Below are 13,537 nucleotides of genomic sequence, written 5' to 3' on the forward strand. Positions count from 1 at the left end.
TGGATGTGCCATCACCCAGGACATGGTCTACTGCATGTGAGGGAGTGAGCGTCTTTGCCCTGGAGGAGTTACAGGGCATTTCAAGTGGTGAAGTCCTGTGCCTTTGGTGTCACGAGAGCAACCTTGACTGGAGGCAAGAGCGTGCTGGTTTAGTGGACCACACTTGAGCTGTGAAAGTGGAGCCGGGCAGGTTGGAGTGAGGCAGCTGGCACGTCAGCGGCGGGCGTCCAGCTGGGGATGTGTAGGGAAGCTGTGCAGCACAGAGGCTGCTTTGCTGCACAACAGCGGTAGCCAGGGGACCAGGCCAGGCTAAGGGCATTGTCTTTTGGCACTAACTGGCTGGTCCCTGTCTCCTGCAGCTGTCTCCCTGGGCCACGCAGGAGCGCTGCCATTTCCCCTTAGCCGGGAAGTGTGCAGCGAGCCCTCAACACACTCAGAGCGGCGCACTGCAGACTCGGCCAGGATTACTCTTGCTAGTAGCAGTAGAGAATGTTTCTAGGGAAATACGCCTTTGCCTTTCATGACGTTGTTACTCGGGATTCAGAATGTTACTTCAGCATCCCCATCCTGCCTTCAGGAGATCTTCAGCATTGCCAGTCACGCTGGCCATTTCAGCCCTTCGGATCGCTGGGGGCAGGAAGTGACCTTTCCTGACTTAGAATGCTTCAGCATTCCTCCAGTGTCTCCAGATCTAAGTGAGAAAATTGAACCTGCTCTTTCCTTTGCTGTCTAGTGAATTCAGATCATATGTTTTCTCAGCTTCTATCTGGTCTCATTTAAGAGGTTTTTCCCCTTTTCTCATCTGTTCTTACAAAAAAGGAAGCCCATCTCCTAAATAATTCTAATTTCTGTTTTCTACCATTCTCATCTGGGGCTTTTCTGACTGCAGCGTGTATGAAGTGGAGCAGCAGAACCTCCCAGGAAAGAAATGTCCCGCAGGTGGGCTTATTTAAAAGGGCACTGCAAGGACTTGGTTTTAACTCCCATGTACATTTTGAGGACCCTCAGCCTACTGGTCCCCAGACTGCACTTGCCCTTGGGTCCAAGTTCTTATCAGTCACCAGGACACCCAGGATCCCTTTCCTAAGTCACTTTTTATGTTAATGGCACTCACCCTGTGAGCTGCTCTGATGTCTCTCTTACAAATACTCAAGATGTCCCTTTCTGCCCACATTCCCTGTTGCATCTGTGAGGCCTTGCCCATTTCCTTGGCACATACTTCTTGTCAAGGGTTTCTGAATTACTGTGAATACTACTGGCAAAAGACAAATTAAACCAGAGATGTCATTCTTTCCTTTAGATCAAAATTCTGATGTTATCAGATGGGCTCAGTTCCAGCCCTGACTTCTGGGACACCCTGGCCCGCCGCTGACATGCTGGCTGCCTCACTCCAACCTGCCCGGCTCCACTTTCACAGCTCGAGTGTGGTCCACTAAACCACCTTTGACTCAAGGGCAGTGATCCACAACCCCAGTTTGCCTCACAAGTGTCTGGAGCTATTTGAAAATAAAACCATCCAGGGTGTGCCCAATACCTCAAATTCTCCAAGGCTGGGGTACCAGTGTGTGTGTGTGTGTGTGTGTGTATTGAAGGGGGGTTGTATGGTATGTGTATTTGTGTGTGTGTGGTATTTTTTTTTTTTTTACTTTGTTTTGTAAAACTCTATAGGGTGATTCTGATGTATAGCCAGATTTAAAAATCACTTGTCTCAAATTGGTCATTATATCTACATTTTCTTTTGTTTGGAGCCATTTTTTAAGGATAGGGTATGTTCTGTCAGTCACCTGCCTTCTGGATGGTCAGCAGATGTGAATCTCCAGTGTGGAATGTCACATGCTCCTGATATGTCCTCTGCTGGCCTGGCTCCTGCTGGGACAGCCCACCCATAGCCTTATTGTGCTGCTGTGGAGCATGGCCCTCCTGAGCTGCTGGTCTCAGAATGGGAACATGGAATCTGTGCTTGAGGAAAATTCATTATTAGTAAATGTGATGCCGCTTTATAACTTGACTCATAAATTTACATACACATTCAACCCAATGAGTTCGACTTTATTATCTTCAGTTTTTAGGTTAGGAAACAATCACAGAGTTTAAAATTACTTGTACTAGGAAATAGTGACCACTCAAACTCAGTCCCTTCAAGTGCAAACCAGTACTCTTTATGTTCTTTTTAGCAAAAGAACACTTTTTATCACTTTATTTTTAGAGGATTTCAGACTTGAAGAAAAATGCAAAAATAATGCCAACTTTCCACAAATTCATAGCTCATATTCTTCAAATGCTAACATTTTACTCTGTTATTCATCTTCCTTCTCTCTCCTTGAGCACACATGTATTTATTATCTGTATTTCTTGAAAGTATATTACAGACATAATTTATCTCTTAATACTTCAGTATGTATTTCCTTAAGCAGTTTCGTCCATTGCCACAGAACATTGATTAGAAATCATAAAATTAACATCAATGCGGTACTGTTGTCTATGTACAGATGTTGAAATTTCACACACAGTGACTTTTGTAGCAAAAGAAAACACTATGTCTGGCCTAGGCCCTACTTAAGAAGCTCATACGGCATGTGGTCCTCAGTGTCTCTTACTAGCTTAGTCTGCATTGTCCTCTCTGTGCCTTTACCATTCATAACCCACTTAGTTATGCTGCTCTCTCCTGATGAGCAGGAACTATCCATATCTCAGGGTGTGATGAAGGTGCTTAAGCACATGGCAGACCACAACATTGTGAGAACATCTGTGAGCTGAGAATAATATTTGCTATACAGTGATTGCTGTCTGCTGAACACTATGTTAAATGCCTTTTAGATAATAACTCATCTGTTCTTCACAACAAATTAGGGCATTATTGTTTAAATGTGTAACCTGAGGAACAGAGAAGTTAAGTAATGTATTCAAGGCCATCCAGCCAGGATGGGCCCAGAGTCAGACTCCAAGCCAGGCTCTACTCCTAGTGTAAGGTCTTAATCAGCATTGGCTAAATCTGAGATATTAAACAGAGTCATGTCCTCCAGGAAGTTATTAGCTCAAAAAACCCTCAGTTTTATTAACTGAGAAATGAGGCTTATTATATGTACTTGACAAAATAGTTGTAAAGATACAGTAAATGTGTTAAAAGCATTTACTATGTAGCAAGAACTCCATTTTTAAGGGTAAATTTTGAAATGTAAATGTTTAAAAATTATATGTGACTTACTAAGGTGACTCAGTTTTTTAAAAATGTTTTTAATAATTTGAGGTTGGGAAGAGAAGGGAACAGAAGCAATCATCACCTATTCTGTTTTTTTATTTTATCATCGATTTCTAATTTCATTTCATTATGATCTGATAGAATGGCAAAGTATTATCTCTGTTTTTTTGTATTTGCTCAAAGTTACTTTGTGGCCTAAGATATGGCCTACTTTAGAGAAGGATCCATGTGCTGCTGAGAAGAAAGTGTATTCAGTCATCGATAGATGAAATGTTCTATTTACGTCTATTAAGTCTAAATTAGTTCTGTAACTTCTTTCTTTAGTTTTTGTTTGGAGGATCTATTCAGTGGTGAGAGAGGTGTGTTAAAGTCACCATAGTACTATTGTATTGTGGTCTATTTGATTCTTGAATTTGAGAATTGTTTATTTGATGTATGTAGATGCTCCATTGTTTGGGGCATAAATATTTATGAATGTTATGTCTTGTTGATATATGATTGCCTTAAGCAGTATGAAATGTCCTTTATCCCTTCTGACTAACTTTGGCTGGAAGTCCACTTTATCAGACATGAGGATAGTAACTCCTGCTTGTTTACGAGATCCATGTGAATGATATGTTTTTGCCCTTTGCCTTACCTTCCATCTGTAGATGTCTTTGCTGATGAGGTGAGTCTCTTGGAGACAGCATATTGTTGGGTCTTGTTTTTAATCCAGTCTTCCAGTCTGTCTTTTGATTGATGAATTTAGGCCACTTTTATTCAGTGTTATTATTGAGAAATGATTTTTATGCCCTGTCATTTTGATTTATTTCTGGTTTTTAATTTGAATTAGTTTTTCCTTTGCTTCACTATTCTAGTATAGTTCTTCCCTTTGCTGGTTTTCACTTTTATTTTTCATTTCTTCTTTATGAAATGTTTGAGTATGTTCCATAGTGTAGGCTTTCTAGTTGTGAATTCTTCTGTTTATCATGTAAGGTTTTTATTTCATCATCAATTCTGAAGCTTAATTTTGCTGGGTATAATATTCTTAGCTGACATCTATTTTCTTTCAGAGCTTGGTATATATTATTCCTAAGACCTCCTAGCTTTGAGAGTCTGAGTTGGAAAATCCATTGAGATCTTGATTGGTTTCCCACTAAATGTGACCTGTCTTCCCCCTGCCCCCGGCAGTCTTTAAAATTCTATCCTTATTCTGTATGCTAGGCATTTTCATAATACTGCCTTGGTTTGGGTCTGTTGTAAATTTGAACATTTGGGGTCTGGGAAGCCTCCTATATCTGATTTTCCATTTCATTCTTTATGTTTGGGAGATATCGTGATATTATGTCATTGTACAGATTGTGTATATTTGGGGTTTGTATCTCTGAGCCTTCATCTATTTAGATAAACCTTAAATTTGTTCTTTTCAGGTTGTCCTAAATTTCTTGGGAGTTGTCTTCATGGTCTGTTAACATCTTTTCTCCATGATCAACTTTATTTTCACGATTATATATTTTGTCTTCATTGCCTAAAACCATCTTCAAAGTGATATACTCTGTTAGTGATACTTTCCATTAAATTTTTAATTTGATTTATTCTTTCATTTTGAGGGTTTTTCTTGATTTTTTTTTTCAGAATCTCTAACTCTTTATTGAAGGGAACTTTTACTTCCTGTATTTTCTCTTTTTTTCACTTCTCACATTGTCCTTTACCTTGCAGATCAATTTATACACATTCTAAATTCCTTCTCTGACATTTCTTCAACTATGGTTATGGATAGATTCTGTTACTGAAGTACCTTAGTTGGTTTGGGGCAGTTCGTTCCTTTGCTTTTCTGTGTTCTTTGTTTGTCTAACGGTGTAACGGTTAGATCTGAGTTTACATCTAACAGTGTAGATCTGAGTTTCTACCCCAAGGACTTATAGTGTCCCTGAAACTTTCCAATATGTCAGTGTTTAGGGGGAGACAAATAATAACAATCTTTGCAAACAATATCCAGTATTAAACCAAATAGTTCCTGCCATTGAACCTACAGTGTTGTCACAATAAACAGAAATGATATGATCACTTATTGCCTACAGTATAAACAGTGAGTTTGCAAAGGTGTTTACAATTGTGAATTATGGACAGGGAGAGAACAGAAGTGATGTAGGATATGATGATTATCAGGGAGGAGTAGAGAAGATAGAAGTAAAAAATTAAAGAAAGTAAAAGAACACTAGGAGCTGGCTGTTAGCAGAAGAAAAGAAAGAGAATCAAGGGAAACAAATAATTCAGAAAAATATATAAAGTTAAAAATTTTTAAATTAAAAGAATATAAAACAAATGTACTAATCAAACATCCTAGTTCACAAAAAAACTGATCCATGTAAAATAACTGGCTTCAAAATGCTAGAAATGAGAAAAAAATCAAATATGACTCTATATAAATGTTCATGAACCATTTAGATCACAATTAAACACAGGAAAAAAAAAAAGATCTTGATGACAAGTTTAAGAATTGTTTCCTTTGGAGTTCAAAAGATTCTCAGCTTCCCTTCTCAGCACTGTTAGATGGGGTTGTCTTGAGTGTGATGCTTGTTCCACCCTCAGGATGGCATTGCTGGAGTGAGACAAGTCATCCCATAGGCTTAGGTAGGCTCCAGGTTCCTTGCCGAATGCCAGTTGGTCTGGAGATTTTAAGTCAGCACACCTCCAGAGCCCAGCAGTTGCCAGACCAGGCTGGAAGACTGCACTCCAGGATCTCCCCTGGATCCCACTCAAGTGGTGGAGGAGCCAATTCTTAGTCCACTCTGTCACCTTGCTGAGAAACTGCCTATCTGCTTTTTTGGTTTCACACCATGGAGCAGCCAGGAAAGCAATCTTCTCTATTATACCATTTTTAAACCCTAGCAGCTCATCTATTCTTTTGTATAATTAATTCTCCTTTTTTTAAATAATTTTTTTACTTATAGATGGACATGATACCATTATTTTATTTATTTTATTTTTAAGTGTTGCTGAGGATGGATCCCAGTGCCTCACACATGCTAGGCAAGCACTCTACCAAAGAGCCACAACCCTCGTCCTTCTTTTTTTTTTTTTTTTTTTAATTATTAGAACTTTGTGGTTATACATAGTTCATTCTGACAAACTCATACAGGTGTGGAATTTGATTTCAGTGCATGATCGCTCCTTTTTTCCTCCTGTCTTCCCTCCCTTTTCCCTTTCTCCTTCCTCTACCCTACTAGTCTTCCTTTCACTCTTCTATTAATTGGTATTTGGTTGGTTCTTTATGTTAGTCTATCCTTTCTTCCCCTTTCCTTTATTTCACTCTAGCTTCCACACATGAGAGAAAGCATTTGACCTATGATCTTCCATTCTTAATACTGGATTTTTAGGGAGTGGAGAAGGACCAGCTACAACTAAAACCACCTTTAAGGCAGAAGAGACCAAATAATAACAAGTCAAGAAACAGTTTCAGAACAGATTCTTTTAAAAAGACCTCTGTGTCTTCATTTTTAAAAAAGTTACTTATATTTCATGGGAAAAAGATCAATACTGCTCTACCCTGAGTTGAGGAATAATTATCTTCCAACTTTAAAAAGAGAGTTATTTTCACTGTCATTAGTGGGTGGCAGTCAGGGGAATCAAGACGTCTTTAAAAGAGTCTTAGGGTCCTCAGGATGAAGGAAATATACAATCATTTTAATGTACCACTTTCACTTTGTCTTAAAACATTTCTAACATGGCCTCTTAGCCAGTAGATAAGCATATGTGAGGGGGACCCTCATGTCTAAGTTAGCTCCACTTTTGTCTTCTGACTCTGTAAGCAGACTTGAGGAACAGATGTGTCATCTTTATGTCAGGACTTAACCACTGCCTCTGAGCCTCTGTATCTGGAGAACCCTAGACTTCTTCACCTCTTCTCACGAATGTCCACTTCTGAGTATTTTGGGGCTCAGAATAAGTAATGACTTGGCGAAGGAAGAGAAACAAGGAGAAGGGAGCCTATCAAAGATGGAGAAGTATTCAGGGCTCACCTGTGGACAGCCTACTGGTGACCTCTGCCTCCCACAGCATTGCCCTGTCCCTCGCTGCTCAGCTCCTTGAGGGCCTCAGCTGCACTCATGGTGTGGCAGCTCATTTCTACCAGTTGGCCTCACCCTGCTGCTTCCCAGACTTGCCCAACTCATATGAATTATTGTTGCTTATTTTTAAAGCAGTCCTTTCATCACATTTTCCCTTCAGCCAATAGGACAACCTTGCTATTTAGCCCTAGCTTAAGCTTTTAGTATAAGCAGAATTAATCAGAATAAAAAAGTGGAGCCCTTTGTTCAAAATTCATTATGAATTTCAAGGCAGTGACAGAAGAACACTAAACCAAACAGCATGTGGCCCTGTGTGACAACACAGATCCAGGGGCCATGAAGCCCGAGGTGGCTGTGAGGGACCCATGAGTTGAAAACTGGCTCTCGATTGAGAACATGGGTGCATGTAAAACTCAGCATCGTGTTATTGGGGAATTAACAGAGTGGTTCCTCAGATAAAGTCAGATGACCAGACTTTATCTAAAAATCTAGTATAACAGCACAGCACACATTTCTATTGGTGCTGGAACTGCACAACAGGATAAATTCCCTCAATATGTGACCATATTTGTTCTTATTTAAAAATAATAAACAAAAAAAATTGCTTCACTGGTATTTCTGATGCTCAACTAACATGAAGAACCATTTGAAAATAGACCCTATGTTCTACCTCCAAGATGTCTGACTCAGTTTTCTGTGGAGGAAGCTGGGCATCGGGAAGGTGAAGCCCAGCTAGAGACCATGATGAGAAGCCAGTTATTAGGGTGTGCAAAGATTTCCTGCTGAACCCAAATGCTCCAGGATAGGTAGGCCCATTTTGCCTACTCAGGGTGAACTTGGGAAAGTCTTCTGAAGCTTTTCTTAAGTCTGCTTGAGCCAATAACAGAAAATTTACTTGTGTTTGAATTCTATTGTTATGTGATTTTTTACATCAGTGTAATCATCAGCAAATGCAGAGACTGCTGTATAAGAAGCCACAGAGCCAGTGTGACTTAAGTGATAAAAAGGTTCAAGTCCCTGTCCTGCCAGTTCAGCAAGTTCCCACCTTATGTTCCGTTAGGATGTCCAGTCAAGTCCAGGTTCTTGGTGTCACCAATGAAGAATTAAGTGAGGCACACAGAAGTAACAGAGTACAGATTTATAGAAGGTGAAGATAGCACTCCATTAGGGAGCACAGAGTGGGCAGAGCAAGAAAGAGGGGCTCAAAGTCCCAAAGTCTGGAAATTAGGGTCTTATATTCTGAACTGTGGGGTGTTCTCTTCCTTATTGATACCTGATTGAAGACCTTACCGATTTTCTTCCATTGGTTATCTTATGATACCTGATTAGAATATTTTCCAATTTTCCCCTCACTGGTTACTTTAGAAAACTTAATTAGACTACTGCCCACTGGTCATTTTAAAATTTGAACCTATGGCAGGCATGGTGATAAGTCCTCAGTGGCAGGAGTTGTCATGGTAATGGGATTTACTGTAAACAGGGACAGGCCTCTGGTCTTGTCCTCTAGTGGCTTCTTTTTATTATCCTGTCTCCTCCATCTTGGGATCCCCGAACTCCTACCTAACACTACATGAAGAGGCCATGGCACCGGATTCTCAGGAGCCTCCACTGTAATGAGATGAGGTGACCAGCTTCACAGAACTGTTGTGAAGGAGATGAGATTAATGGATAAAATTATGCTGTACTTAAGTAGTGTAGTAGTAATAAGACATTGTTCTTATTTAAATCTAACAGTGATAGAGACTAAGAATCCTTCAAATTAATCTTCAAAGTAGATATTATATATCTATTGTATATTAAGCTAAATTTTGCTGTTCCTTCATCTATGTCAAACCTAACTTGTCCTCAAAACTATATTGTCAATCCCTTGATGAAATATCTGGTCTCCACCGACAGTTATTTCCATCTCTTTCATTGTAGACTAGAGTGATTGCATGGGTTTTCCTCTTTCCAGACCATGAGCTATCTGAGAATCGGGTGCATCTTTCAGTCATCATGATAGGATGTTATTGGTATGCTGGTTCAATGAATGACTGGCAGAAGGAGAGAAAGGAAGTAGGTATGAATGAGAACAGTTTAGGCCAGCTAAGACTTTAATAAGCGTAGAGACAAACATTTCGTAAGAACGCTCCCCTCCACCAGTTCATGGTCTGTGCTGGAAACATTATAGGTACCTCAGGAGAAATTTGCAGCTGCAAGGAAAGAAGAAAGGTCGGCTTCGGACAAAGGTTTGGGGAGTCATGGCATTCTCTCCTGGTGCCGGTTCACGTTCTGTACCACAACCCCGAAATGTCTGTTGGCTTTGTACCAGGCCCCTGGCACCCAGAGGCCCCTCTGCAGAATCACCTGGACCTCCCCAAGGCCCGATCCTTGCCACTGGTCCTGCTGGAACTCTGCTTCCTATCAAGGCACCGGCCCTGCTCCCTGCCTTGCAGGGCTGTATCCTCCACCACTTGCTAATTTCATGACCAAGAATTCCTATAATAAATTATGGGCATTAAGGGGCCTTCATTCACAGTTAATGAGAGTTTCATTCATAGGAATGAAATATTTGATCCATGAAGCACTTAAACCAGAGACCCAATAATGACTCTATCCGTCATTATTGTGGCTAGGTTTCAAATTACGAGGTGCCTCATCCTACCTGGCCTAAAAAAGGCAAACTGTAGGGAGGGAAAATATGTGTTCCTTGGAAAAGGTAGCCCTTTGTGGACTGCCTGGAAGACTCCGGATTTTATGAAATTCAAGTTGATAAAACACTGTGCTGTGGGGCATGGTGGAAATAGTATGTTGTAGTTTTATTAGAATTTGGACCTTTTCCAGGGTATGAGAATCATTTTTGATTAAATAGCTGGATTCTGTAGTCAATAAGAGTCAATACTTTAATAAGATACTTGGTTCCTCAGAACAGACTGATGCTAAAAATCACTTGGAGAAAAACACAGAATTAATGCATGAGCGGGGGTCCCTGCCCTGGCCCAGCCTGTTTGCTTCACATTGGGTGGGATGTCGGTGCTGACTGGAACCATCGGTTGGGAGAATAACAGGCGTATTTTCTTTTTCTTAGTCATCTTTCCTGGTGTGGGGCCCAGAGCATTACAGATAACATATCTGGTTAATGCTGCCCCCCAACCCTTAAAGAATGAGAGTCAGGTTCTCTCTGTTGAATTTGAGATCAAGGTCCCTTTGTGATTAAAACTGTTTGTTCTTGAATGTTCCTTGGATGGTTCCTGTCTGCATGTGTAAGATCTTACTGGTGGATTTTCAAGGTAGGCTCATTTGGTTCTCCTTCACAGGCCAGATATACAGATAAGGAGGTGTTACTAAGCCTTTAAAAAGCCAGGGGTTTGAGCTACTATTGAGCTTTGAAAGATTTTGATAACTGGGCTTTTGTTTGTGATCACTGATAATGTTTTTAATTTAGAGTTGGAGCAGTTCCCTCTGGAAATAAGTATAGCTTGAGCAGACAGGGTGCTATTGTTCGAAATAGGTTCAAGCTAAAGTTTGCTCTAACAGGTACAGAAATGGAAAACTGGCTTCTGTTAATGCTGTGCTTTAAAAAAGCAAAGGCCTCATTTCAGCCACTTGTCAAGTTTCATGAAGTTTTACTTATTTAAGTACCCTCTAAAGTTTTTCCTACTATTTTTCTTTAAATTCATTCACTGCTATACATGAATTTATTTATTTTACTGCCATAAATGGAAACCTAGTATTCCAGCTAGATCCATCACTTTCAAGCCTCGGAGCCCAAGGCCGTCTCCCCATTAACCCTGGGCAAAGCACACCAGGCACACTGCTGCCAGAGGCATGGAAGAGAACCCCTTTTCCTCTCTTCAGTTAAATATTTCAGTGCTTTAGATTCCAAGTGGTTCTCAGCCCACCTTTGAGAAACGCCATCTTTAGCAAGCTCATTCTCTTTCTGTTCTGTGTGAGGAACTCAGCATTTCGATTGATGGGACTTGCATAAAACCTTTTTTTGGTTTCATTTGTTTGTTATTTCCACAATCCCACAGTGCTGGGGACTCGAACCCGGGCCTCCAGCATGAGAGGCAGGCATTCTAGGAGGTGGGCTATATAGCTTGCACTATAAAACCTTTTTTGAATGGGATAAACACACTCTAAGGAAGGGAGAGGGCACACTCCCTGCACCCAAGGATTGTCTGAGGTAGGCATACACTGGTAACACGGGAAAAGAAAACAGAGAAAAGACGGCCAGGAACAAGCAAGTACGAAACGCTTGAGTGCCAGCTGAGAGGAGTCAGTTGTTCACTGACCTGGTCCTGGCTGAGAGCAGTGTGGCACAGTGGCACAGAGGAGGCTGTGGGGATCTGCTGAGTCTGTTCCCAAGTCTCCTAGCTGCGGGAGGAGCCTGCCTGCGGGTCATGGTGGGAAATGGGGTTGCACAGTGTAGATGGGTTACAGGAAGTGACCTTGGGAATCATGAAGGAAGAGGTAGGTTGGAGCTAGAGTGCACACACATGCACACGCAGCACACAGGGTTTTGTTCTCCAAGGTTGAGACCTTTGAACAGCTTCAAAAATGCAAATTACCACCAATTTGAAGAAATTCTCCCCTTTCCTCAGACTTACAGCCCCTTTCCTTCTAATTTACAAAAATCACAAATTTAAGACTTCTTTACAACCTGCAAAGTGAGCTGATGCTCAACAAGAAGACCTGGTGCAGGAACAACACTCCTGCCTGCTAACCAGGTTACCCTGGAGAAAGGGCAGGCTTCGGCTCTGCCACCCTCCCTCAGTAGTGGGGGAGGGTCCTGTAAGGTTAAACACATAGGCATTTTCTGCAGGGTCTTTCCTGCTTGTTAAATGGAGTCCTGTGCCTCTGGTACTAGTCTACAACAGTTTGCTGCTGTAGAGACAGCAGCGTCTCAGGTAGTATTTTTAAAGAATAAACAGAAGGCAGGACTGAAGCTGTTGCTGGTGTGTTGTGTTCCTGTCACAGGACCCTAAGAGGGACTCAGGTGCAGCTCACACCAAGCTCCTCCCTCAGGCCTGGCTAAGGTGTGGCTGCACAGGCTTTTGTGAGAGGTTTCCACTTTCAGAAATCTGATGCCATGATTTTCATTTGGGTGTTTCCCACTGGTTACCTGATAAGAAACCTTCAGCTCAGTCATGCTTGGAAAACAGTTTTCAGAAAGCTGAGTCTTATGATCTCTCACACTAAAGCTAATTGTTTAATTCAGTTAAGGACTTAGGTGAGGCCCCAAACCATAAAGCACAGTATGAATCTTTTTAACTTTCTGAACTGCTAACTTTAATATATATTTTTTTTAAACAAACATATCTAGTGAAACACTATCAAGAAATAAAATTTCAAGTTTTCTAAACTGAGTGAAGTAGCCCAGCAAAGTATTTCTGAAACTGAACTTCAAACCAATGGTTTACTGATTCTTTGCCTCATTTTAACCTCGGGGGCTCTTGGGAAGGGGGTGCTTTGGGATGCCGGTGCAGGTGGACAAGGCTGAACCTGTGTGTGAACTAATCAAAGTGTGTGCCTGTCTTCCAGGTGCAGTACTTCTTCAAGATCTTGGATAACTAACAGTACAGAAAGGACAGAAGTCAGACTAGGGTGTTTAGACGACAGTGATCACGCACATGAGGGATGTGTGTTCATTCTTTTATTGTCCGTTGTTTTAACCTGACTGATACAAGATCAACAAGAGCACTGTACTCCTGGCAATTATTACATATGTTAGAACATGGATTTGCACTGTAGACAACATTTAACACCAGTCTATGGGGTACTGCATTGCTTTTTATAAAGTTCAAAATAAAGATTTATTTTCAAACAAGTGACTTTGGTTTATTTCATACATTACACTTTTTCTTGCAGAAAAAAATAAAATTGTACAACTGCATAAATATAAAATCCTTCCACCATGAAAATGGTTAAAACATTCATAAAGACACAGCACCAGCATGTGATGCCTCCAGAGAAAGGAAAAAAAAAAAAAAAAAAAAGGAAATGCATAAGCAAATGAGCCCCGTGCCTAGGCAGAGCGGTGCAGGCCTGGGCCTCGGATAGCTTCAGAGCACGCGGAGGACAGGGCAAGGAAGGTCAAGAGGGCCTTCACCACGAAGCGCAGCACAACCCATCACCGTCTTGTGTTTTTCTGTAGCGTCACATAAAATGTAAAGGGCAGTTCCCCATGACAGCCCACCCCCGCCCCAGGAAAAAAAGACCTAACACCACAGGTAAAGACTATGGAGTGTGTGAAAATGCTCACTGATGGGCCATTGTCCTTGAAAGAGCCAAACCGAGAAGAAAAAAG

General features: G+C 41.2%; 1 protein-coding gene across 5 annotated transcripts in view; it reads left to right on the forward strand.

Moving 5' to 3' along the window:
• Window positions 1-13,537, forward strand: part of NME7 (NME/NM23 family member 7) — a 201,046-nt gene that overhangs the window by 171,874 nt on the left and 15,635 nt on the right. For 2 of the 5 annotated variants that reach the window (XM_079106076.1, XM_079106074.1), the window contains one exon: window positions 12,772-13,485. The exons of the other annotated variants lie outside the window; for them this stretch is intronic. In XM_079106076.1, the coding sequence (XP_078962202.1) occupies window positions 12,772-12,804 (33 nt within the window). In that variant the 3' untranslated portion in view covers window positions 12,805-13,485. Of the gene's footprint in view, window positions 1-12,771; window positions 13,486-13,537 lie in introns of those variants that run through there. 5 annotated transcript variants of the gene reach the window in all.

This window comes from Sciurus vulgaris, assembly GCF_902686455.1.
Source record: "Sciurus vulgaris genome assembly, chromosome: 12".
Taxonomy (NCBI): Eukaryota; Metazoa; Chordata; class Mammalia; order Rodentia; family Sciuridae; genus Sciurus; species Sciurus vulgaris.